The 27,395-nt window shown below is 40.5% G+C and overlaps 2 protein-coding genes across 3 annotated transcripts; one reads left to right on the top strand and one right to left on the bottom strand.

Annotated features, from left to right (window-relative positions):
* Nucleotides 1–3,459: 3,459 nt before the first annotated feature.
* On the bottom strand, nucleotides 3,460–24,555 carry NRSN1 (neurensin 1). Of its 2 annotated transcripts, XM_031666958.1 has the most exons (4): nucleotides 24,464–24,555; nucleotides 22,610–22,682; nucleotides 16,020–16,217; nucleotides 3,460–5,439 (listed from the first exon to the last, which is right to left on the bottom strand). In XM_031666958.1, exons 3-4 carry the CDS (start codon nucleotides 16,206–16,208, stop codon nucleotides 5,041–5,043), a joined length of 588 nt encoding a protein of 195 aa, XP_031522818.1. In that variant the 5' UTR covers nucleotides 16,209–16,217; nucleotides 22,610–22,682; nucleotides 24,464–24,555; the 3' UTR covers nucleotides 3,460–5,040. The 2 variants fall into 2 exon arrangements, with proteins under 2 accessions (XP_031522818.1, XP_021792724.2); XM_021937032.2 differs by lacking the exon at nucleotides 24,464–24,555 and having other exon boundaries at nucleotides 22,610–23,655.
* On the top strand, nucleotides 24,003–27,395 carry LOC116275256 (wiskott-Aldrich syndrome protein family member 2-like). The gene is made up of 2 exons (XM_031666959.1): nucleotides 24,003–25,979; nucleotides 26,824–27,395. The coding sequence occupies exon 1, from the start codon at nucleotides 24,357–24,359 to the stop codon at nucleotides 24,846–24,848; it is 492 nt and encodes a 163-aa protein (XP_031522819.1). The 5' UTR covers nucleotides 24,003–24,356; the 3' UTR covers nucleotides 24,849–25,979; nucleotides 26,824–27,395.

The following is a 27,395-nucleotide window of genomic DNA, read 5'->3' as shown; positions in this document are numbered from 1 at the left end:
AGTGTGACTTTTATCATTTTGTAGGTGGGCTGCTGTTCTCTGGGATGCTTCTTGGATCCTTTTATCTTCTGTGTCCAAAAATTTCACAAAAAACATACCTGACTTTTTGTTTTAACCATGCATATTATTGAATATGCAGTGGGCATCCTTCTTTCTCTTTCTTTCTTTCTTTCTTTCTTTCTTTCTTTCTTTCTTTCTTTCTTTCTTTCTTTCTTTCTTTCTTTCTTTCTTTCTTTCCTTTCTCTCTCTCTCTCTCTCTCTCTCTCTCTCTCTTTCTCTTTTTGATGGAGTATCACTCTGTCAACCAGGTTGGAGTGTAGTGGGGCGAACTCTGCTCACTGCAACCTCCACTCCGGGGTTTCACCGTGTTGGCCAGGCTGGTCTCGAACTCCTGACCTCAAGAAATATGCCCACCTCAGCCTCCCAAAGTGCTGGGATTACAGGTGTGAGCCACCGCACCCAGTCTTTGGCAGGCATTTTCAGTCTGAAGATTTTTGTATCCTATAGCTTTGGAAAATTTTTTTCTGTTATTTTACTGATAACTTCTTCCCTATTATTATTTTCTGCTATCTTTTTCTCCTTGATTGAATTTGTATGTCTTTACCAATTGTCTCATATTTTTCATTAAAAAAATTTTTTTAATTTCGTTTTTAAAATGAGGGATTATTTTACTTTCCAGGAAATGCTTTCAACTTTTTCTTTTAGTTATTTGTTATTTTGAACTACTTGATGTTCTTTTTCATAGTATTCTATTTTTATCCTATGGCTTTAATTTCTTCTTGAAGACTGATTAGATTCTTTTTAGAGTTCTGTGATTTCTGAAGTCCTTATGTTTCCCACTGTATCTGTTATTCCCTGTGTATGTGCTCAGAAGTCTGATGACTCAGGTTGTACTTTCATATGTAAGGATGAAAGACCAGGTTGTTTATTCAGGACTGCTGGAAACAATTCACTCTGCTCTTGACTAGGTGGGTTTAGCTGTTCCCTCAGTCTCTTGCTGGAATGAGAAGTATGACTGGCAGCTCTGTGTCAGTGGGCTAGACTCATTGGCTGGAAGATTTTGCTCTTAGATATAGAAATGGTGAGCTAGTCATCAGACTGGGTTTCTCCCACTCAAATGTTATATTGAGGGAAGCTTTGCTTTGGGGAACCCATATTCATACTCCAAACTTAGTCCTCCCTAGAAAATCCTTTTTCTTCTTACACACACACACACACACACACACACACGATATGCAAAAACATTAGTGCCCCTATTCATCATCCCTTTATAGTGCCAGCACATTGCTTGGCTCTGAATAAAAATGCAATAATTGTTTTAAATAACCATATAATAGTAACACATGGGTTTTATGTATTTGATTCTGAGGGTTCACCACTTATTAAGATATGTTCTCTGTACCCAAGCAGCTAATGGTCATCTTCTAATGGAAGGAACAGATGTGTAAACAAATCACTACAATAAAGAGAGATAAGTGGGATAGAATGTGTTTGTACAAAGTGCTGAATTTATTGAGGAAGAGACATTAAGTCTGAGTGTGTGTGTGAGTGTGTGTGTGTGTGTGAGTGAGAAGGGGTGAGAGAGAGAGAGAGAGAGATCAAGGAGAAGCTGCAGAGAAAAGGTGGCATTTCTAGAGACAGAAGAACATGTTGGCATATTGGCAGAGCATACAGCCTCTGGAGTCAGGCTGCTTGAATTCAAATCTTGTGTATGTCAGTTACTGATTGTCCTTGGATGAGTTATCCTCTCTTTGCCTATTTCCTTTCCTGTAAAATGGGTGTATGATATTAGTCCTGACCTCATAGGGTTTTTTGAAAATTAAATGAATTGATACATATAAAAGGTTTTAGTGATCCCTCCCACGCAAATATATGTTAGTTATTATTATTACTGCTTCTATTTCTTGATGTGGCCTTGAATATTGAGTTTATAACCAGAGAATAGGCAGGTGGTTATTCTCGGGAAAATAAGCCTTGTGAGTGAAGGCATAGGGGCATGAAAGTGCAGGCACATTTAGAGAGGGGAGAGTGTTTGCATATGACTAGAATAAAACCATAATAAAACCAGAAAGGAGCTGGACAGATCCCAGGAGGCCTCGAGAGCCCATGAAGGAGCTGCTTACACAGCCCTCTGTCATTGTATTCTGGCTGAGGTCCTGTTCACATAGTAACACTATTAATGGAGTTAGGGAATCTCTAACATATATAATTTCTAAAACCTCTGGGGATCCCTTTTAATAGGTGGCATGAACTAAGTTGGGAACATTAAGAACTTATAGAAATATTTCTCTGAAGAAGACAAACAGGGAGGTGATAAGATTGAAAGCAAGAGCTCATTGGTTATATGTAAGAGGATTAGACTTCAAGGTAACTTTGAATTATGAAATCTTATCCAATGTGTGGAAGGTTTAGCAAGGCAGAGTTTGGAAAGACATGGGGATGGGTTTTCTAACCATACAGAGCCATTGTCAGATGTAGCAGCTCAGTTGTGGGACAGTAGGCGTGGGATCACCGGAAGTGCCTAAGCAAACGCTGATGAGTGTTGACAAAGGGGTGAGGAAATGTCTGTCTGGGGTGAGCTCATATTAGCTAAGGTTTCTGTCAATCCAAGTGCCTGTGAGCACCGGACCTCCGGGCCCGAACTCATTTCTAAGTTTCTCCAGTTGCCATCTCAGCACTATAGGTATGTGGTTTCCCTTTGTTTTAGAAGTTTCAATACTGAAGGGACGGACTGGTTTAATGCAAGCAATGAGGCTGGGATCAAGGTTCTAAGGTCATTCTTGTTTGCCGTACAGTTGAGATGTCTGCCCAACCCATGCCAGAAAATATCTTTAAAAAATGCGTAGTCCACTGCTTCCCAGCCTCTGCGTGTATACAGCCTGTGTTCTTTCCAAAGATCAAACTGTATTACCTAATCCGATTCAGCCACTTTTCTCTGCTCTACCACAATAACTCCCAATCCTTGCCTCATGGGCTGGGAGGGTCCTTACAAGTACCCACTTCCACAAAGCCTGGCTGAACAGGAAAGACAGGGCATGCTGAATTGCTCTTTCAGACCCAGCTCCTACTTTATCTACCTCAGCTTCTTTTAGGCCTTCATCTGAGGAATAGAGCTGCTTTTTAAATAGTTGCTATTATGTCTGTACCTAGAAGTTCCCACCAGCCATAAGCTTTCATTCTGGAGGCTTTTACAAGTCAAGTCTCATCCTCAGAGATTCATTGGTATGCAAGAGAGAAGCAAGCATGGAAAGCTTCAAACAATGTTGCCTTGAACAGATGCTTGGGGGCTTGCATAAGTCTTTAAAGAATAAAATTAAAATGGCATTTCCACAGGAAGATAGAGAACCTGAGGAAACTGGAATGATTTCTCCAAAATCTGGCCAATGATCCTTGCTGAGGATACTGATTTGCCCTGTGTTTTATGCTGGACTGTGCAAAATAAACACTGTGCACAAAGAGTACTAATTGCTTCATTTATTCTTCCATTTAGCCGGGGAAACATCAGAGCTTATTCAGTCTCAGAATGGAAAATTACATGTTGGAGAGAAAATAACCACACTGAAGGAATGACAATGCAATTCAGGTTCCGCTCATTCACATATTTTATTTATCCAGTGAAGGAAGAAAAAAAAAAAGGGCTCTAAGGTGGCACAACTTTAAGAAAATACCAAGGTCATATTTTCCATTTTCCTCAGTCTAATCTGAATCCACAAATTAAACAAAAGTGCAAGGGATGAGATGAATATCTTGCTGGAGAACAAAGCATCTTGTTTGAGAATGAAAACCCTTTTTAAGGTTAATATCTACCAAGGGGTTCCTTATATGAGGATGGCTTACTTTTGTTTTTATAAAAATATGACAGCATTGAATAAATTGCTGGGGTTGGATATTTAAGGGTAGATAGTGTGAAGGCTACTGACTCAGTGACTTACCAGGAGTCTAATTCTGAAAGAAGCCCACCATGGTGAGAGCCACAAAAGCATCACAAACATCTCTTGGGGAGAGACTCGATGACACATGGCAAAAATGGAATCTCGGATGTTTGGGTAATGAGAGCCCAGACATATTGTGATCCAGGACTCCCGTTATACAGAAGGGGAAAATTAGGACTGAGAGGTTAAATAATTTCCCCAAGATCACACAGGTAGAAGGAACTAAAATTTCCTGGTTTCTAATTCAGTACTTTTGAACACTGCATAAGTAGACTCTCCTAAAATTAATTTTTTTTGTCAAGATTCTAAAGTTGGCAATTTTAGTTTTTTAAAAAAATTGGATAGCAAGATCCTGCCTCTAAAAAATTTAAAAAAATATTAGCTGGGGTTGGTGACAGGTGCCTGTAGTCCCAGCTACTTGGGAGGCTCAGGTGGGAGGATTGCTTGAGCCCAGGAATTCAAGGCTGCAGTGCGCTATGATTTCCCCATTGTAGTCCAACCTGGGCAAAAGAACAGCACTTCATCTCAAAGGACAAAAAAATGGAGAAAACAAAAAGATTTGTGAATGCTGATAACTTTGTATCCAATGTCAGGAACCTCATGTCAAAATACGGTTAAAAAACTCATGTTCAGATCAAAATCAGAGAATTCCATGTTTCTATGAACACACATGACAAAATCTTACACATAGTGAGACAGGAATGGAAGACAGCACCACGCAGAAAAGATTAGATAAACCAATATTAGAAAATAAAATGGACCACATTAACCGTTGGTGAGCTGGTCTAAACTCGTCGGCGCTTTCGAATAACACGGAAAATAACACAAAGTCACGATCTATGAAAGAGAGTTCCGGGGGACTTCTGGTGACCGAGCACAAGGAAGCACCCATCTTAAGCAGCTGGATGCATGTGCACAGGCTTAGGCATGGCACCGACCTCCAGCAGAGCTGCCTGAACCGAGCACGTGTGAGTCCACCCACTATGCTGCCCAGAGCTGAACACAGCCCTGGGGCAGTCAACGCCAAATCTTCTTTATCTTGAAAACTGGCCTGCTCCTTTTAACCATGGGCATAAATCAGATAAGAAGAACTGGGGTGGGAAAGGTTTCAGGTTGCCGATAGAGGCTGGACATTTTGAACCCTGGACAAAGTGACTGGAATCTTTGTTTCCCCTGGCCCTGGAGCTTTTGTAACTGGTTGGGTGTGGACTTTGATGTCTGCGATTCGTTCTTTAAACTTCTGCTGGAGGAATTTTTCTTCTTTGGAGTAGCTCTTTACAAACACTGACATCAGCAGGCACCCTGCCATGGATGTGCCTCCAATGCAGAAGAGAACAGCTCCTGCCAGCTTGTACATGTCCAGAGCACTGTTAAACCGGACAGCATGCGTGTCGACCACCACAAAATCGGCTTCGCCAAATGCTTCGATTTTGGGGGGCACAAGAAAGCCCACTGCCAGAACAGTCAATCCGAGGATCACAAAGACTGTACCTGAGATGAGTCCGACCTAGAGGTAGATAACGACAGAAGCAAGGTAGAGTGAGGAAGGTGCTTCGGCTCGCCCCTGAGCCCTCAAGGGCAGCACTTGTCTTGTTTCTTGAGAAAGTGAATATTCCCAGTTACCCCAAATTTGCAGGAAATACCTACTTAATTTTCTGTTGAAAAAGGTGAAAGATGATCTTTCTAATTTTAATGCCAACCAAAAACTCCAGCACTCAGCCTTGATATATTATATATAATATATATATCTAAAAAGATATATAATATATATTATGTATATCTAAAAATATATATATAATATATAAATTATATATACATAAGTATCTATTTTTTAAAATTTGTACAATGCTTTGCAGTCAACAAAACCTTCTTTTGCTTCTTTTGCTTCTTTTGCTTACATTGTCTCATTTGGTCTTGAGGAACAGAAAAGTAGCCCTGATATCCAGGAGCTGGTCTTACTCTGTCCCCTAGGCCTCGATGTTGTTAGAAGCTGGCTGGGAGCTCACAGCAAGGCGATGCTGTTCTGCTAGGCACCATCTCACAGAACATTAACACATGCTCATTCTGTGACCACGATGAAGTGAGACAAAACAGTGTCCCTTCATAACTTTGTCTAAGCACAAACAAAAACAATGTCCTTGTAAAAGCCACAAAATACCACATGACCCCCTCTCCCGGCTAATATGAATGACAGCTACTTCTTTACTCACGATCGCTTTAGTCTCACTCTAGTCTGTCCTCTTTATACATAAGATTTATTAAGATATCCAATCATAGAATTGTCCCTAACAATCCAGAGTGAACTCTTGCTTCATTAGACCCTCCCCAAAATCTCCCAACCAGAGCCCACATCCTCTAATACTATACTTCCTTTTCACACTGTCATACTGCAATGCTCCACAGTCCCCTATGGTGACATTCTTTCTCACTGTAATGAGTAATACATCCAACTTGTTCAACATGTAGGTGTGTTCCTGGTGGTTTTGGCTGGAGGACATGGACAGTCTTTGTAACTACTCACCTCTTTTCCAAGTAAGCAGAGAAGGAACCTTAACTGCCAGTTTACAGGTAAAGAAATGTAGCCTCAGAGAGGGTAAGTCATGGGCAAAAGATGGACAGCTAACAAGCTGCAGAGGCAGGGTTAGAAGCCACAGAGCTGATCCCCAGGCCAGTGCTCTCTCTCCTCTCACATGTAGCTATTTGGGCTGTGCTTGTACAGGTGCTAGGAAGTGTTCAGAATAGCAGATGGAGGTTAAACTGCATTAGCTCAAGTTCTAATGAAATGTAACATACTAAAGATGGAAATGATGTACCATTTGGTGGTCGACCCTCACAGGTTTGGAATAAATAGACTCATGCTTGGATTCTACCACCACCACCTAGCACCTGAATCATAGAAGGAAAGTTACTTAAAAGCTCTTGTCATTAATTTCCCCATCTATAAAATGACAAATGCTCATAATACGTACCTCATAGAGGACTTGTGAGGACTAAATGAGATTATGCGTAAAAACACTCAGCTTTGTATCTGGCAAAGTTATACATTGTATCTGGCAAAATTATAAATTGTAATAAATAGCTATTCTTCTTCTTATTTGGAAAGACATCCTTTGTAAAATTCTTATGCTACATTGGTAACAGTATTACAATCGCTCAGCACTTGGAATAAGGAATAGCTAACACCATTACTTTTTAAACACATTTTTCCTTTCCTCCTGTTCTTAATTGCTTTTAGTTAGAACAATGAGGTTAGGAAAATAACCAGATATATAACATGATTTAATCTTTAATATTTAAATTTTTGAGATAATACACTAATAAAGGTGGTTTGGCTAATAGGACGAAAACACATCCACGAATCTATCACCCTAGCAAAAAGGGGAAAAGGATAACAGATATTATTGAACATCTATTATGACCTGGGCTAATGCTAGATGTGTTTTTCATTTAATCCTCACAAGCATCTTATGAGAAGTAGGTATTTTTATTCCCATTTCACCAATAAGAAACTGAGGATTATAAGGTTAAAGAAGCATAGTTTAGCCAGGCATGGTGGCTCATGCCTGTAATCTTAGCACTTTGGGAGGCCAAGGTGGGCGGATCATCTGAGGTCAGGAGTTTGAGACTGAGAGGTGAAGCTAGCTGGGCTTCTGGGTCGGGTGGGAACTTGGAGAACTTTTCTGTCTAGCTAAAGGATTGTAAACACATCAATCAGTGCTCTGTCTAGCTAAAGGCTTGTAAATGCACCAATCAGCACTCTGTAAAAACAGACCAATCAGCGCTCTGTAAAATGAACCATCAGCAGGATGTGGGTGGGGTCAAATAAGGGAATAAAAACTGGCCACCTGCGCCAGCAGCAGCAACCTGCTCGGTTCCCCTTCCACACTGTGGAAGGTTTGTTCTTTCCCTTTCCACAGTAAATCTTGCTGCTGCTCACTCTTTGGGTCTACACTACCTTTATGAGCGTAACACTCACTGCAAGGGTCTGTGGCTTCATTCCTGAAGTCAGCCAGACCAAGAATCCACCGGAAAGAACCAATTCCAGACACAAGACCAGCCTGACCAACATGGTCAAACACTGTCTCTACTAAAAAATACAACATTAGCCGGGCATGGTGGTGCATGCCTGTAATCCCAGCCACTCGGGAGTCTGAGGCAGGAGAATCACTTGAACCTGTGGGGGTGGAGGTTGCAGTGAGCCGAGATCCCACCATTATACTCCAGCCTGGGCAACAAGCGAAAGACTCCATCTCGGGGGAAAGAAAGAAAAAAAAAAAAAAAAAAAAAAGCATAGTTCATGGTCCTATAAATAGCAGGTGGTATGACTAGTTCTAACCCAGATCTGTGTGATTCCTGCTACTCATGACTTTTCTTCTACCCATAATACTTCACCATTACTATTTTGTATATTTCTTTCCATTATTTTTATTTGAACCTCAAAGGAGTTTTAACCACCATATATGAACAAATTTCCATTATCTCATATTGTAAGGAAACTGAAAAACAAAGAGAGTCAATAGGATGTCTTCATTTAAAAAAAAAAAAAAAGCTGTTCTATATAAGACATGAATACTACAGGAAAAATTGGGCTGTAAAATATAACATTTTAGATTGCTTTCTACATTTTTCTAAAAATCGTGGCAACTACGTTTACTTTCCAAGACTAACCATTATTTATAACTTTTAGAAAATGACTCATATCAAAAACTTCTGAAGGTACAAGCAAAATTGATTTAAATATCCATGGTGACATGCTTCCTATGTCACTAAACTACCTCCCGGCTGAAGAACTGACATAAATTCTCAAAAATTGAGGGTAGCCAAAAGTGATCTTAGTTTCTGAGATTCTGAAGAGCAAGTGAGACTAGTGTGTGTCTGTCTTGCCTCCCCACAGCTCCTATTCCAGCCTGACACTCAATAAACCGTCCTGCCTGCTTAACTTAAACCACCAGACTGCTGAACGCAGAGCCAGGTGATTTATTCGCAGAGGAGTCTGCTCCTCAGCTGAGCAGTGCTTTCGATGAAAATCCACTCCTGAACTATCACTCAGAAGCTAAAAGGCAAACCATGGCTTGCAGATGGCAGAATTCCTGCTCACTTGAAGAACTGGAACGTGACTGGCCTCTCTGAGCCTTCTCCCCTTTTCTACTGACATCAGAGAATCAGAGAGAGGCTCACCCTCTGTAGTGGGGAAGACAGCACAGTGAAGAGCTAAATTCAAAGGTTCTGAAGGTGCTCTCAATGCCAGTCTTGAATGAGAATCTCCGAGAGATGCACCCATTGGGGAATTCCAGACATGCTAAAGCATGGGAGGGAGGGTGTGGGATCATAGGTACGACGGAGTCTGTCATGAGTAGGCTGCTTCTAACCCTCTCATAGAGGATATGGAAGGTGAGGAGAGCAGTTCGGATGCATCAGCTTAGTCTTGGTACCATGCTGAGTACTGAAAAGGATAAAAATTGAGGGAGTGATTCCATACAGTATCATAAAAATTGTCTCTGGACACAGTTCTAAGTTGAATTGGTCCGAGGTCTAACAGAAAGAGAGCTCCCAAATGGAAAGAGTCAAAAAAAAGTGCAATGCAGAGGTTGTTTAAGGTTCTGAGTAACCAAAGCAGCCTTGTTTAGGGCCACACAGAAAAGTTGAAATGCTTTGGGAGGGTCCTCCTCAAGGCTCAGCAGAGCAGCCTGGGGCCTTGATGTGGTAAGGCCAATCCCAATGGTGACAGAGAAGGGCCTCTCCAGATGGTGACAAACTCCCGAAACAGCAGCGAGGACAGTTTTTGTGCTGTGACTTCCGATTCCACTCTTGGCTGTGGGAGGATGTGTGAAAACCCAGTTCCTGCTGCTGGAAAGGAAAAATTGGAGAGGAAGGAGAGCTTATTTTTGTATGCCAGAAATTCTGCTGGTGGGGGCTACAGGCCAGAGACGGCTGTTATTTTGACCAACATCCTTTCATTGTTTCCCAGTGAGCTGATGAGGCCTGAAAATGCATTTACTCCAATAGACAGAGCTGGCAGCAGTCGCGGCGCAGCTGTTCTGGCAGAGAGGAGGCAGGAATGACTGTTGGAAGCACGAACCTGCATGGCTGGGAAGAACAGCCCGGCGTGCGGGGAATGCTGGATGGAGCTCCATGTGCAAGGCGCCATCTGGGTTAGAGGTTATTTAGGGGAAGCGCGTCGAGAGCGAAGATGGGCTTTTTCTTCAGCATCAGCCCTGAGGGCTGTGCTGACCTCTCCAGAGCAGGAGCTGAGCTTGGAGCGGTGATGTCTGCCAGCGGCGGGGGCAGAGTATAGCTCACCTGTCCCTGCTTGTCTCAGCTTGACACTGAGCTGTATGAAGCAAGAACCGACGCCAGGTGATCGAGGTCCTTCCACAGCCTGACCTCACGGTCTTCTTAGACCCTTTCACCTGGGCAGTGAAATCATATCAGCTCTTCCACCTGACAGAGATTCCTTCCTCCAGCGCATAAACACATTCAACTGCCTCCATCTTCGACAGCAATTCTCCAGCTCTACGTGCCTCTCTTCCCACTACTCCTCGATGTCCTTTCTACCATTGACAGCCATGCTCAGTCCTCCACGATTTCCTTAAACCTGCTTCTCCGAGGTTACAAAGGACCTCTTAATTGTCAAATCTAATGTCAAATCTAATTTTTTTTAGCTCACTTAAATATTCTACATTCATTGATATTAAACACTTAAACTTTCTTGAAACCCTTCCCCGTGGTTATCTCTGACACACTCTCTCCTCTGTGTATCTCTGCTCCAGACAACTCACTCTCAACCTGCTTTGCTGGATGTTCTTCGTAAGTTATTGGTGTTCCCCAGGATTCTACCCTTCCCCACCTTTCTTAGAGACAGGGTCACTCTCTGTCATTCAGGCTGGAGTGCAATGGTGCAATCATGGCCCATTGCAGCCTTGAACTCTTGGCCTAAAGCAATCATCCCTCCTTAGGCTCCTGAGTCCTCTGGGATTTTAGGCACACACCACCATGTCTGGTTCAGGAGTCTATCCTTGACCTCCACCTCTTGTTAATCACTATGTTCTCTTTACCGTTTAATCAGAAGCTGCAGTTTCAACTCCCACCTGTTACCAATGACTTCCAAACCTCCACCTCCAGCCTGGATCTCTGTCTTGAGCTCTAGACCATATTTCTGACAACCAACAGGAAAATCTACAGAAATATGTCCCAAACACTCCTCAAACCCAAAAGAGTAAAAGTGGTGCCCTGCAACTTCCTTCCCAATTTTTCTATTTGTGTTCTTCCCATCCACCCTTTCATGAAATTGTTCCTCACAGTCTTAGTGGTGGCTATTAAATCTTAGTCACTCTATCTCATAAAAATCTCTTGAATCTTTTCTGTCTTGTCCACTGCAGCCACTCTAATGGTGCAGGCCATTATTATGTCTTGCCTGGATCATTGCAATAGTGTCCTGATGATCTCCATTGCTCCATCCTTCAAAGGCAACCTGAGAAATCTTTTATAAACAGAAATTATACCACCTGGCTTCTCTTCTTAGTAGTCTTCCACAGGACATTATGTCAAGTGAAATAAGACAGGCACAGAAAGACAAATATTACTTGATCTCACTTATATGTGGAATCTAATAAATTTGAAATCATAGAAGTAGAGAGGAACTGGAAAGGAGTGAGAGAGGGGATTGGGAAGATTTTGTTTAAAAGATACACAATTTCAGTTAAGAGGAATAAATTCAAGAGACCTTATTGTACAACATGGTGACTATAGTCTATAACACGGTATTATGTTCTTGAAAATTGCTGAAAAAATAGATTTTAAGTGTTCTTACCACAAAAAAGGATGTGAGGTAATGCATATGTTAGTTCGATGTAGTCATGCCACAATATATATGTATTTCAAAACAACATGTTGTACATGACAAATATATACAATATGCATTTATGATTTAAAAAGCAGAGTCTTCCACAGCTCCTCTCATCTCTAGTATAAAACGAACTTCTTAATATCTAGAGAAACTTTGAAGGAAAAAAACAAGGACTTAAGTTTAAACTCTGACTTAGCTTAAGAGGGGGACTAGAGAGGTTAGGGCAGATAGGAGGAGCTTAACCTGGGTCTTGAGAGGAAAGAGAGGGACTGGAGTCCCTTTCACAGTTAGTAAGGCTGTGGAGGAGGTGGTCTTGGTCTTGCCTTGCACCTGCATATCGCCATCAAATGCCTCTATGACATATCAACCTCCGACATAGGCTGATACAGGCTTCTGAGACAGGTCGAAGAGAAGGCAAGAAGATAACCCTCAGGTGAGGAGGGAATGACGGGGGGTGAGAAGACTGCTCCCATTGGTTTGACACGTGCATATGACACTGTTTGCTGCATGGATAATCAAGTGGCAACAGCCTTAGTCAAGGTCAAAGGCAAAGATACGAAAAAAAAAAAAAAATCCGCCATAGCCTGATTGATTTGGGGGCAGCAGCAATGGGTGATGGGACTATGTTACATCAATTTTTATAGATGGAATCAGCTGCAGGCAGTGGGATAAATTAGAAGTGGCTGAGGCAGTCATGCAGCAACCTAGGACCTCAGCTCATTTACTGTTGTGCTGGAGTCCTAGATGTATATCTTAACCTCAGAGAAAGTGTGTGGCACTCTGTGTGTGTGTGTGTGTGTGTGTGTGTGTGTGTGTGTGTGTATGTGTGTTTATACCTGATTATGATATCCCACCTAGAAAAGCCTAGATTCAGTATCTTGCCCCTTCACTGTATTCAAGCTGAAAGGTTATGGAGAAATTTCTATTACATGGTCTTTCAGAGTCTTCTGTGAACTGGCTCTTGTATGCATTCCCAGGTTCAACTCCTGACTCTTCTTCAACTTTTGGACATTTACCCCAGCCACAGGGAACTCTTTGCAGTCTCCTGAACATGCTGTACTCTTCCATGGCTCTTAGCTTTTGCAATACTTTTCTCTCTACTGGGTTGCCCTGCTCCTGCTTGCTCACATGTGACCTCCTCTTGGAGCCATTTCTTCCCTAGCTGCATCAGATACCCACTCCACCCTACCCCTCAAACCCTGTGCTCCCAGTAAGTATTATGCCTACTTTAAGGGGAGCATTTAGCATATTGCATTATAACAATCTATGTACATGGCCACCTCCCCTATTTGACTGTGAACTCCTTCAAGTCAAGCGCTATATCTTATTCAGAGGTGAAGAAAAGATCTTCTTCATATTTGAAGAATATTTGTTCACCTCTGAAAAAGAAGATCTTATTCACATCAGAATCCCAGAGGCTGGTGCATGTTGGACAGCTACACATTTGAAGAAAGAGAGGAAGAATGATACTGTGAAATAGATGTTATGCAGATGCATGCAATAAAGATTCTAACTCAGACCCATTTGATTCCAAGCTCTGTTCTCGTTAAGTCTTGCTATGCTGCCCACTGCTGCTGCCTCAAGAGCAGAGTTCCACCAAAGCACTGTGAGCACAGCCCCCAGTGAGAGGCCGACATGACTCTTGCAACATTACAGTGGAAGCAGGGAAAGGAGAAGCCAGCAATTTGAACCACCTACAGATGCAATTTGAATGAAAGAAAAAAAAAAAAAAACATGAAAAAGAATCATAATAGAGACATGAGCATAGCTGGTGCCTTTTCCTGTGTTGGTACAAAGCACTTCAATCCAGGAACAGCTGGTTTATCCCTTGATAGAGGTGAGGTCTCTAAGACAGTGAATTCCTAGGTCAGTCAAGTTGACACTAGGTTTCTTGTGTTTTGTGGTTAAGATATACATCTAGGACTCCAGCACAACAGTAAATAAATATTTTTGGATCTTGTTTGTGCAAAATAGAAGGGAGAAAATAATGAAATCTGAATTCTGGGGTTGGTAATTCACTGTGAGTTCTTTGTTTTAAAACCATAACTATGTTTTCTTTGATGGGTTTACAGCTTCACAAATCACGTAACAACTAGTGCTTTGGAGCTCCATGAACACTTAACAATATTCTGTGTGTCAGTGGCATTTTAGGCTCTTGGCACAATAGATCTGTCAGGCAAATGCTTTTTTTTTTTTTTTTTTTTGACAAATAGGGAAACAACCACCCACATATCCGGGTAAATACAAGATGCGCCAAGCTTGGCTGTGCATTTCATTGGCTAAAGCCAGTAAGGATTCATCAGAGGTGAGATTTCTACAGGACAAGGATGCTGTCTTGTCCAGTTCTGATGCAGAGTATGTGACAACAATATGATGTTGAATTAACACAGGTCTTGGGTTATCCACGTTAACAACTGTGTTACCTAATACTTTATTTATTAGCAATATTTCAACTTTTTTTCCATTTAAGAACTCAGTGCTTCATACAGCAACCAGTAATAGTAGCTAATATAGCTAATGCTTATTAAGTACCTAGAAAGACAGTGTTAAGATCTTTGTAAATATTATCTCTTTTAATTCTCATATCTTTTATGTGGTAGGTGCTGTAAGTATCACCGTTAGAGGCCCCATAAGGCCAATTAATTTGCTCAGGGTTACAGAACGATTAAACAAAAGAGCTGGGATTTCAGCTCATGTAGTCTGAGGTTAGAATCCATGTTCATAATTATTATGCTATACTGTCTCTTGTTACACTATATGGCCAATAAGTTGCAAGTTTATGTCAATGTCCATGTCAAAAAATTCTGGGATCTTTTGGGAGAAACAAAGATTAGGGAACACCTTAGGCATTATCTAAAGTTCATCTTCTCAGTATCCCTTCCTGAAGCCTCTTCCTCTTCTTAGTTTCTAAATGTTGGAACGTCCCAATGCCCTCTTCTCTTCTATGTCCACACTCTTTTCCTGGATGATCTCAGAAGTCCAGTGCCTTGTACAGATTCTATGTGTCAGTAACTCCCAATCTATGAGCTGTAGATTGATATATTTAAATTGTCACTAGAGATCACTACTCGGATGTCTAACAGGCATAACCTTTAGCTAAACTGACTGCTTTTCACCATCTCCACTAATGCCACCAGAATCTTTTGCCTGGGTATTTAACACCCTCTAAATTAATCAACCTCTTCCAGTGGCTTCCCATGTCTCTGGAGGTAAAAACCCAAGACCTCACTATGGTGTACAAGGCTCTACATAAATCATCTGTGTCTTGTTATTTTTCTTAATTCATTGCCTGTCCCTTTCCTTACACCACTCCAACCAGATTGGAGACCTCTGGATCGTTTTCAAACACACCAAACTTGTTCCCATTTCAGAGCTTTTGGACCTACTATTTTCCCAGTCTAGGATGACCTTCAGCCAGGTCTGTTCCCTCAACTCATCCTGGTATTCATTAAGATGGCATCTCCTCTGAAAGCCTTCTACCATCAGCATATCCAAATACCAGCCTCCATCACCCCCTGTTATCCATAGCACTATCACTACCTAACGTTCTGTCATGTAGTTTCTTTGTTTACAGCCTGTTTCCCATGATAGATTATAAGCTCCACAAGGGAAGTCACTTTTTCTTTCTCTGTTTACCACTTTAACCTCCAGCACTTTGAACTCTCTTGGCACAGAGTAGATGCTCACTAATTATCTGTTGAGGGACTAAATACATTGTCTAATGAGATTCCTTCATTTGAGGAAGCTGGCGTCAGAGAGCCTCATGATCACACACTTGGTAGAGATGGAGTTGGTATACTGACCACTGTACTACATTTAATCATTAACTCTCTCTAAATACCTAATGATTTCTTTTTAATAATTGTTGCAACTTGTCAAATGACATTACCACACCTGTAAGGGAGGTTGAAAGAATATAATGTTTTGCCTATAATGTTTTCACTAATGCTTCAGTTAGTGAATTTAGTGGCACATTATTAATGATAGCAATAATAATAATTCATATGGCAATTGTACCTATTTATGTTTAACTTGCTCATCAATAATTGTGCTGTGTTTAGAGGTTTTCTTTGGCCCAAAGTTTAGATTCTTCTTTCCTAAGGTAAGAAAAATGCATTTAGTATCACCAAAAGTGATGCACACACAGAGAGTACTAAACCTCTCCATCCTCCACGGCTGCAGTATTAACCACTTCCAGTAATTTTTCCATTCCCTAAGTTAAACACATGCTCCTTCCTTACCTTCCAGAATACTGAGCTCCACCTGTTAGGTGATCTCTGGATCTGGAAATCATCCTCATACTCCCAGATTGAGGCGGTACAGTCCTCATAAAACTGGTGCAGGTAGGACCGGACTCCATAGCGCTGGTACCCGCCCTCAACTGCAGCCTGTGCCTGCCTGGACCCACAGACGTTGCTGCAAGAACTCATCCTTCCCAGCTGGAATGACAACATCCACATGGATCAGCACCACGGGCTTTGGCCTCAGGATCAAAAGACATATGAAAGGTAAGAACCAGACTGAGTAATGTATGCCTAGTTGAACAATGCTCTTTTCATTACAGAAAAGGTACTTTTAAAGACTTGTCTTTCTTGACGGGGCGCGGTGGCTCACGCCTGTAATCCCAGCACTTTGGGAGGCCGAGGCGGGCAGATCACGAGGTGAGGAGATGGAGACCACCCTGGCTAACATGGTGAAACCCCGTCTGTACTAAAAAAAAAAAAAAAAAAAAAAAAAAAAAAATTAGCTGGGCGTGGAGGCGGGTGCCTGTAGTCCCAGCTACTCCGGAGGCTGAGGCAGGAGAATGGCGTGAACCCGAGAGGCGGAGCTTGCAGTGAGCCGAGATTGCGCCACTGCACTCCAGCCTGGGCGACACAGCGAGACTCTGTCTCAAACAAAACTAAACAAAACAAAACAAAAAACAAAAATAAACAAAAAAATTAAAAACAAACAACAACAACAAAAAACCTGTCCTTTTTTTTTTATTATTATTATACTTTAAGTTCTAGGGTATATGTGCACAACGTGCAGGTTTGTTATATACGTATACATGTGCCATGTTGGTGTGCTGCACCCATTAAGTCGTCATTTACATTAGGTATATCTCCTAATGCTATCCCTACCCGCTCCCCCCACCACACAACAGGCCCTGGTGTGTGATGTTCCCCTTCCTGTGACAAAGTGTTCTCATTGTTCAATTCCCACCGATGAGTGAGAAAAATCTGTCTTTCCTATAAGCTGCTCTTCTTTTTTGTTTAATGCAAGATTACCCTAAATACTCAATGACTAGAACTGCATCTCCATAAATGAAATGAGACACAACAACACAACTCACATAAATTAGGTACACCTTTAAGCATGAAGCACGCAAGAAATGGCAACAAAGAAGCTGAGATTTTTATTGCCTTGACAAAAAATCTTTAATCTCTTAGAATCCAGTTGTCTTTGCACTTACATGTTAAAGAATTGGGCAGGCATTCTCATTTGCTGAAGATGGAGTTTGCCTTAAACTGTCCTCTCAGATTTTTAACCCTGTTTCCTTGTGGAATGTACACGGCGTTACTCTTACTAGTTCGAAATTTTGCCTTCGGATCTCATGTATCTTCCTCCGACATTTTAACTAATTGTCAAGTTGTATGAAGTTTTATTAAAAAGCTGCTGAGCAACAATGCCTCATGCTTTATTAATCACAAATGGCTTGGCCAATAATTTACACCTCACTAACTCTAACACTGTATATTTTAGCCATTATTTGTAGATACATCTGCCCATGTGGGTGGCTAGACTGTAATGTGGAGAGTGGACACAGCCTTTTATTATTTTCCATGAAGTGTCTAGTGTAAGTAAGAACTCAGAGAACTGTTAAATAAAACTATGTCCTGGGCAGGCTGCTTGGGGCTCTGCCTTTTTAAGATGGAAATTTCCACTTTATTTGATGTAAATGATACCCTTAGAGAGAGGCATTTACATGGATTTTGTTACTAATCATGGTTAAAAATAAAAAAAGAAAGAATTACTGAGGGACAGTAATTTTGGTGAATAAGGGAATTGCCAGTTATCACCTCTACTTTCTGATCTCCGTATAAGCAAATAAATGTGAAATATGTGTTTGGATTTTTAAATTATCCTGTAGATAGATGAGAACACATAGACATAGGGAGGGGAACATCGCACACCTGTCAGAGGGTGGGGAGCAAGGAGAGTGAGAGCATTAGGACAAATACCTAATGCATGTGGGGCTTAAAACCTAGGTGATGGGTTGATGGGTGCAGCACACCACCATGGCATGTGTATACCTATGTAACAAACCTCCACATTCTGCACATGTATCCCAGAACTTAAAGTATAATATAAAAAAGTGGAAATAATAAAATAAATATAAAACTCTTAAAGAACTCTTTAGTCCACAATATAACTGCCACACTATTGTTTGACTGTAAATGAAGGTAGTTATTTTTGTGTTTTAAAATAAATCAGACTTCTTCCAAAAAAATTATCCTGTAGATAATTTTAGTTGTGTGGACATAGTCTATATCTGAAAAAGTGAGGAACAACATGGAAGGTTATTTTTCTATTAAGCCAGGTTTTCTCAGAGCTTGTGCTGTAATCCAGGCCAACAGAGGCATATTAAATGTTTCCAGTTACTTATGAAGCAACCAGCTTGTAATGTTTATCTACGAAAGAAAAATATCGATCTACAATCCCATCAAATGCCTATATGTGGCCACTTCGTTTGATTGGATAGAATTATGGGGCTAAAATCAAAGTTGGAACCAGGGATAGTCAGCAATTCCTTGTCCAGTGGGCACAAAGTAAACCCATTAGAACATCTTTAAATATGTGCTCTTAGCTACAAATGAGTTTTGGTTAAAAATGTAGTCAAATTGAGGAAAACATGGCCCTGGCCTTAGAAAAATGGTGCTATTAATGATGACCAATAACCTCATCTTTTTAGCTGTTGATCAATGGAAACCAACTAACTGTTAGATCCTGTGCTTTTTTTCTGTTTCAGGTATAGCTACCATCTAAAGAAATCACCCAGGGAAAGAGTGCAGGGAGGCAAGAGTCTACACACCCACACCTACACACACCCCCACACACACAAACACATCTGCTTTAAAACATTTAGAAAGATATGATTTCATGAGAAGTCAAGATTTTTAGAAGGTTCTTTGCCTGAATCGAGCAGCAAAATCTGGCAGATCAAAAGAATATTAACCTAGTTTTAATATTTTAAGCCCTAGGATGATCTCTTCAGTACCTTCTGTTTAATGCTTATACAATGAAGATGATTAACAAGAACCTATTACCATCGGTATATAAGTGGTATAATTTTAAAGGCATTTTCCTTTAAGGCATTCTAATGCAAATTTCAGTCCAGGGGAGATGGGATTGGTATTACTAACTCTGCTTTGTCAACTAGGAAACTGAGGCATAGAAAAATCATCTACTAAAGGTTACACCATGAGTCAGGGAACAGATGAAAGACGACAATTAATACAAGAAGCAGGAGTATGGACTGAATCATATACTTGCATAGTCAGAACCACCTCCTCTAAATATATATTTTCAGATTTTCTATAAAGCATCAGAGACTTTAACATGAAAAAGGGACAAAAATAGATACGATAGGAATAAAAAAATCCCTCATAGCAACAGTAAGAGTTATGTTTCCTTAGATGCTGAAGTTGTTCTTTCTCAGGATTGAGCTTTGATGCAGAGAAGGACTGTATGATATATTATAGCCATTCCCTGCACAGTTTGCTTCCGGCACACTAGGTTAAATGTTTCTGCTTTGTAAGATGAGACCCAGTTGTCCAACTTTGTAAAAAACAATATGGGTAAAATCATAAAAGAGATAGAAAGTGTCATAAAACAAATGTTTTTGAGCCTGAATGATGGAATGCTCTACTTGAAGTCATGGATTTTTAGCTATGTTAGCTACATTCCAGAAAAAGAATTCCAAAGCACCTTTCTCCCCCGGGGGCACAAAACATGAACAAGAACATGGCCTGTTTTGTGCTACATACACAGAGCAGAGAATGGACTCTATTGCCAGTTTTTGATTTGCAACTTACTGGTCAGGAGATTTCAGACAAGCTCATTAGCCTCTCTGGGCTATGGTTTCATCATCCTTAAAGTAAGGGTTGGATCAGATTAATCTCTAATTTCTTCCAGATGTAGTTTTTCAGGATTTTTTGTCTGTCTCAACAGAATGATTCTATCATTTTCTATTGAACAAACAACTAGGTTTACTGATTTGCCACCTCCTTCCATATCCTCACTGACAGCTCAAATTCTTACTTTATACTAGTATGTATGCAGCTTCCATTTAAAAAGGGCATATAACTAGTTAGGTTAGTTACTTGCTACTAGGTAGACTAAATGTTTGTATGTTGTTTGTTTAGCAAGTTAATGCATTATCGTATATGTTGCCTAAAATAGGTCTGAGAGGTATCACACATCTTCCCAAACATGCAACTACCTGGAATTCACTCCTAGAGGAGAATGACTTGGAAGAACATGAATTTTAAAATATAACATGTTAGAGTGATGGTTTTAGACCTACAAAATCTCAACAGAGAGTTATACATCTCCTAGGGAAATCAATAACTTTTTGTCCCAAATCTGAGAATGTTACAGTTATTTGGAATCTCATTTGATTGATGGACACTTCTGGTATTATAAAAAAGATATGTGAGGTCACTTCATAAAGTCACTTTAAAGACTAGGCAGTTATTAAATTACATACAACAAACTAGAATTGATACAGAAACAGAAGCTATGTGCGAAGACTTTTTACTTTGGCTCAGTATTTACTTAATGATCAAGGTTTCATAAGAATTCTGATGTCTATATTTCAGTAGCTATAGTAGCAACAACAAAAAGGTTTAATCTATGACTGTTGTTAATGAAAATATTTTAGAGAGCCTTTTTTTATTCACAGAAAGCTTTAATATCACAGGAGGTACATGGATAGAGGGGATGAGTAAACACACTCTTTAGTGTTGTATTTAAATCAATCCACATTAGTCTTCATTCTGTAAACACGCTGATAGAGCCTGTTGCATCCTCCCTGCCAGCATGGCCATGGTGATGGGGCACAAGCAACTTTTATGTGTGATTGTTTTGTTATCTATGAAGAGAGAGTTGTTTTTATTCTCTCTGAAGGATACTCTACTTGCTGATGAATGAGGATCCATCCATGGATTTCTTGTTTTTATAATCTGTCCATAGCAACTGTCTCAATTGCATGCACTGTTATACATTAAATGAATATTCAATTCTTACCAACTCAGCACACCTATTGTAACCCAGAGACCAGTGGAGGGAAAAAATTATGCTGCCACTCCCTAGCAAATTCTTCTGAGAGGCTTTCTGTAATCAATATATCTAAATATCAGGCTTCCATCACTCTCTATCCCCTTGTCTAGGTTTGTTTCTCTTCCTAGCACTTGTTGCTATCTGATATTCTATGTGTGGTTTATTTATTTATGGTCTGATAGACCATATACATGATAGAGTGTAAGTGACATGTAGGCAGGGACTTTTTCTGTACTGTTGACTGCTTTAATCTCCAGTACTTTGAAACTTCCTGCAGAGTTTTATGTGGGTTGGTATGGATGAAGGCCTGAGTAGTCCTCCATTTTTCATCCTCCCCTTCCTTCAGTGTTTTTAAAGCACTACGTGCCTGGCACCTGTGAGATAGATAATAGTTACGAAGATGAGTGGGGCCAGGTCTGCCCTCAATGAACTCTTGGGTCACAAGGAGACACACTCCTAAAGCAATAAACATAACAAAATGGGCATCATCAAGAGGTATTTACAACAGAAGGGAGTACAAATGCTGAGAATCCCTTGAATAATTCCTGTATTAGGGAAACAAAGTCATGCATGTGCTGTTATGATATCACTATGTGTGCCAATAGACTGTAGTATCAATGTGCTGGAAATTTAAATTTCAGTCTAATATTTGAAGTTAATTTTTATTTTCCTCTATAAATGTTCATAGCCTTGAAGTAGAAATAAATCTTTATGCCTCATGAAACTCTAAGAACATTTACAGATGTTATATTCTTTGTCTTCATGGTCTCCTTGAGAGAAGAGAGGCAGCAAATTGAGGCACAAAAAGAATGAGTGTTTTCCTGTGACACTATGTGTGAGTCAGTTGTGAGGCCAGGCATAGGCCCTGTTCTATTTATTTTCTTTGAAATATCATTCAATTTTTCATGCTGCTTTTCTCTCCCATAAAATGATTCTGAGACAATGAGACTGAGGTTCCCATTATAGCCACTTTTCCACAGGGCTAGTGCTGCAAAAGACAAAGTACAGGCACGTAGACAATTTAGACCACTTATTCAACACCAAGCCAAAAGGTCAGTTCCTTAAAAGATTTAGTCAGACTCATAGGGGATACAGGAAGGCATGAAAGCCTGCTAACAGCTTTTTCACCTTTAAATCAGGCATTCTGAAATTATATAAGCATGGTCTTAAAACCTGAACTGTGTTCCTACCAATGGATTATTTCAGAGATATTTTATTTTTCTGAAACAGTGGTAGAGATTGTGGCCTTATACTGAGTTATAAAAATACCTTCAAAGTCAGTGGACACGTAACCACTTTTATAATTTTTAAAAAGGAGTAACAATGTAAGATTATCTTACTTGTCATCATTTACTTTAATTCTTCAAGATTTATTTTTTGGAAAGGTACATAAAATCCAAAGCCAAAATGAGAAAAAAAGAACCCATATTCTCTTTTAATGTCTTCTTTATCTACATGCAGACACAGGGTGCTTATGAATCTGCATGTGATAGGGTTTGAGTCCTACCTTTGAAGTCCTCTTTTTCTTCTTCTTCTTGTTTACTCCTTGATCTTTCTTTTTAATGGCACATTCTTCAATCCTATTTAAGAAAAAAGTCTCTGCAGAATGTAATCCAGATCAAAATTTAAATTTCATAAGCCATTCATGTAACTTATAAAGAATCATTTGAATGTTGACAAAAGCATTGACAAAGAACTTCATGTTTAAGAATTGAGATAACTTTCTAAAAAATAAAAGTCTAAACTATATTTTAGAACTTTTCAATGGGTTCTCATAATAATTTATAAAGTGAATGAGATGACATAAAAGGGCTTTGTAAATTATAACACACTGTACACGTGCTATTCTCATTTTGATATAACTATATTCCATGTTTTTAATAATACTAACTAGACTGATCCATTTCTGTTTTATAAATTCTAAATTTAAAAAAGTGACTTGCTTCCTAGATACTTCAGAATTGATATTTTCTGGTGCTTGGTCTTATAATGTAAAATATATGAGTCCTATAATCACTATATTTTCTGATATGTTTACATGCATTTTACACTTCGTAAGCCTCTTTGGATGATTTACTTATTAGGTTGAGTTGTACTCCTATATCCGTTTTCTTCCTATCATGATCATTTTGCTTTCCAGTTGCCTAAGAAAAGCAGGTGCCCATGTAAAATTTGATTAAAAAGCCATTGCCAACTCTAAGGCTATTGGTTTCCTACATTACTCTAGTTATGTGAAATAAGAGAATATCTGGGGCCATATTTTTAAGGGATCATTAAGAATTCTTTCTGATGAACAGGTCCCCATTTGTTTGCAGGAGAACCTGAAGACTTGAGGTGAGTAAGCCTAGCTGAGGCCTGATAAACTGTTTTCAGCATTTCTAGGGTCAGCCTATATGGACCAAAGCCAAATCTTCAAGACCCATTTACCTTCCCCCAAATTTTGTGAGTGGTGTGTGAGCAGATTTGGGGATAAAAGTAAATTATATTAGCCTCCTGGATCTGGATAAGCAAAGGAAAACAAGCCAATCATAATTCACTACATTCTCCCCTTCCTCCCTCCCCCAACAGCCGCCCTCCACCCCCATCTGTATCTCTTTCTTTCCTGTCTCTCTCTGCCTCTCTGAATTACATTTCTCTTCTTTTTATCTGTCACCTTCTCCATTTTCTCTGAAGATTCCACACATGCCCTTCACCAAAGGCTGGCCTGATGTGGAGCCCCCAGGAGCTCTCCAAGGTCCTGAAAACATTTCCGTTACAGCGCCAGAAACCAATCAAGCAAACAGCTGTTAAATTCCAGTTCTGTTTTCTTTTTGGCCTCCAGACTCTGTCTGACCCCCCACCCTAATGTTCCTTTCTAACAACACAAAGAAGTAGGTCCTGAGATCACACCAAAACATTGAAACATCTTCAGACGTGGCACAGGAGTGGGGAGGGCCAGTGGGGGCTCAATTCAGCCTGAAAAATAAATCAAACCAACTTTGCAAACTCTAAATACATATATTTGACTCTTTCCTAATACACAACTTTTCTTATCTTATGGAAAGGAAACTCTCAAGTTTTTAGCTGTACGCCCCTCCTGCCCCCTACCCCCCCAAATTCTTACATAACGCAAAGCACAAACCACCAAAGCATGGAGCTGGCTCTTCCTCATTTGTATGTCTTCACCGATTTTAATACGCGTGTTTTTTTGTGGAGATTGGTGCACATATAATAAACGTGAATGAAGGAGGGAGGGAGCGAGAGAGAGAACATTTATGCATGAAGAAGGAGGAAGGAAAGAGAGAAAGGGAGGAGAGGGAGAACTGGAGAAAGACATTTGGAGCATAGAAAGCCGCCATCCCTGGACTCCGCGTGGCTTTACCTGCCCCCTCCGATCCCCTGACCCGTGGAGCAAGTGCAGCCAGCCTAGCCGCAGATCTCTCGCTGGGGTCCCATCACCGCCGCCGCCGCCGCCGCTCCGCCTGGTAGAGCTCAGCCCGCGCCTGATTGACAGCCGGGAGTCCCGCGTGCCCGCGCACCCGAGGCCCGCGCAGCCGCCGCCGCCGCCTCCAAAGGGGCCGGGTTCCAGCTTTCCGAGAGCGGCGAGTGGGCGGGGCCGAGCGGTCTGGCGCGCCAGGCCAGTTCCTGCCTGCACAGCGAGGCTGGTGCTTCTGTTAGGGCAGCTGGCAGAGCCTCTGGAAGTCTGGTCACTGGGCCCTTCCGAGGCTCCCCAGGACGGGCACCTTCTCTGCCTTTGTGATTCTTAAAAGCTTTCTTCTGCCCAGACCATATTTTGGTCGTAGAAGACTGGTTCAATATACAGTTACGCGTCGCGTTATGATGGGTATGGGATGCTCTGAGAAATACGTGGTTAGGCGATTTCGTCCTGCTAACATCATAGAGTGTACCTTCCCAAACCAAGGTGGTTCAGCCTACTACACACCTAGCTATATGGTAGAGCCTATTGCTTCTAGGCTACAGACCTGTACAGCATGTTACCCTGCTGAATACTGTTGGCAATTGGAAAACAATAGTAAGAATTTGTGTGTCTAAACATAGAAAAGGTACAGTAAAAATACCGTATTATAATCTTATGGAACCATCGTCATACACAGAATCTGTCGTTGACCCCAACATCAGTGAGCAGTGCATGACTGTACATATTTTTAAAATGAGTGGAGAGGCAGATGGTGGTGATGTGTGTTTCTTCCACTGCCACCCTATTACAGATGTTTTCTGTCCCTGATGAGACACAAGGTGAGGAGCTTCTCTCTGCTGGCAGAGCACTGCCCAAATGAAGAACTTTCTCACCTCTTTCAGTATTGTGTAGTTTCAATCCTCACTCTTTCCCTTACTGCACCGTTAGGAAGTCCAAATGGGTTTGAAGAAAGAAAAATGAAGAAAATAAATTAAATTATGACATTGAAAAAAAAGCACAAATGCATAAAGGCAAGAACACATCAGAAAATTACCTGCGAATGCCTTAGGAAATGTGCACAGGTATGGGCAAGTTAGTATATAAATACAATAACCTCTGCTTCAGGAGACTTTCTGCAGACCTCTCGTAAGTGGCATTTAATGAGAATAATTACTAAAATAGTTAACATTTGCATGGCTATACTACACATAATAATAATAATAACTAACATTTACATAATGCTGACTATATGCCAGGTGTTGTGTTAAGTACATTATATATATATTAATGATGTACATATTATATCATTTAATCCTCACAGCAACCTTATGTGATGGGCATTCTCTGATCCAGATTTTACAGATGAAGAGGCTGAGGTACAGAAAAGTGACACACACCCATGGTGATACAGACTCACAATTACTTGTTGCAGATCATACAGCTACTAAATCTGCAATCTGCAAGATGATCTCCTGGAGAGGTAAGGATATAAGTGATATTTTGCCCATTATTTCCTCACTTCCACATAGGTTTTGGGAAAAAGCCTAAAAAACACTAAGAAACACCTCTGTCTTGCTAAACAGCGGGCAGACCAAAGCAAATTGTTGAGCAAATGCTTAGGGGGCCACCAAGGACGGGGATGGCTTTGTCTTGTTTCTTCTTCGCATCCACAACTCTAACCCAGCACCCTTCAACACAGCTTAAATCTATGGGTACCACTTATTTCTTTCTCCCTTTCTGGTCTGCATAAAAGTACACATTTCATGAATTTTAACATGTTGCTTGTTGGCTTGCAATGTGTGGATCCATTGAACACTTCAATGTGACCATGTATGTTTTTGCATCCTTGAAAGTCTGTAAGAATCAGCACATATATAAAACTCTGGGGGCTCTGAGCTGCTCTTCTATCAGAGATTAGGCTCCGGGAAGGGAAATGTCTGCTTCATTGGTGTCTGCTAAGTGTCCTGGTCTCTATTGGTAATGCATCTGTTCATTCAGAGGGGTAGTCTAATTAAGACTTAGAGTTGGAGTTGCCTCACCACTCTGCCCCACTTTCCTCATCTATTAAGTGTTTATAATAATACTTACTTTATAGGGTAGTTAAAAGAATTAAATGAAATTATATTGATAAGGCATTTATCACAATATCTGGTACATAGGAAGTACTCAATAAATTCTAGCTGTTATTATATTATTATTGCTATTTTAATTTTACTGTGGTTTAGCTAAACCTTTTAAAAGTTGCTGAGTATTTTCAGCTTGGAGTCTCAAGAATTCTAAGTTTCCCAGGCACTTATTATTTGCTTTATCTCTTCTTTTGTCAGATTTGGTTCCAACTTGTGCCATCTCTGGCCCCTCTGCTGAAGTTTCCAATAATATGGAAATGCCTGTTGAGGAAACAGGGAGCAGCACAGGTCTTCTAAATTCCACCAGTACATCTGCTTTTGGCTCACTCTCAACCAAGTAACTGGTGAGATAAAATAAAACATGGTTCACGTACCTCAAGATACCCTTCACATGTGAATTATCACCATTATTTTGCTTTTTGCAAATCATAGTTTCTATTTATTTGTTTTGCAAACATCAAGGAACAAAGATGATTACTTTGAAGTAACTGTTTTGACTTAGAACACACCATACGATTTCCCTGGGTTATATTATATGGCAACACTTAGCAGCGAAGAGCTTATTAATTTATTATTCAACACACATTTGTTGAATGTCTGCCATTTAGAGCACAAAGGGCGAGGGACAAACAGAAGCATATGAAAGTCACAGAGAAGAGGGGTCAGAAGAGGCTGTGGTTTCCTCCTGGGTTATTTTCCAGAAGGGATGCTGTGATTAGTCTTCCTTCCTTTCCTTTCCTTTCTTTTCCTTCCTTCCTTCCTTCCTTCCT

This window comes from Papio anubis, chromosome 6 (genome assembly GCF_008728515.1).
Source record: "Papio anubis isolate 15944 chromosome 6, Panubis1.0, whole genome shotgun sequence".
NCBI classification, from domain to species: domain Eukaryota; kingdom Metazoa; phylum Chordata; class Mammalia; order Primates; family Cercopithecidae; genus Papio; species Papio anubis.
This window is presented reverse-complemented; position numbering and strand designations above follow the sequence as displayed.

Excerpts from the sequence above, each read along its gene's own strand:
- NRSN1 (XM_031666958.1), bottom strand. The coding sequence starts at position 16,208 with ATGAGTTCTTGCAGCAACGTCTGTGGGTCCAGGCAGGCACAGGCTGCA. Across the intron at positions 5,440-16,019 it reads GGAGCTCAGTATTCTGGAAG|GTCGGACTCATCTCAGGTAC; the intron begins GTAAGGAAGGAG and ends ATCTACCTCTAG.
- LOC116275256 (XM_031666959.1), top strand. The coding sequence starts at position 24,357 with ATGCATGAAGAAGGAGGAAGGAAAGAGAGAAAGGGAGGAGAGGGAGAA.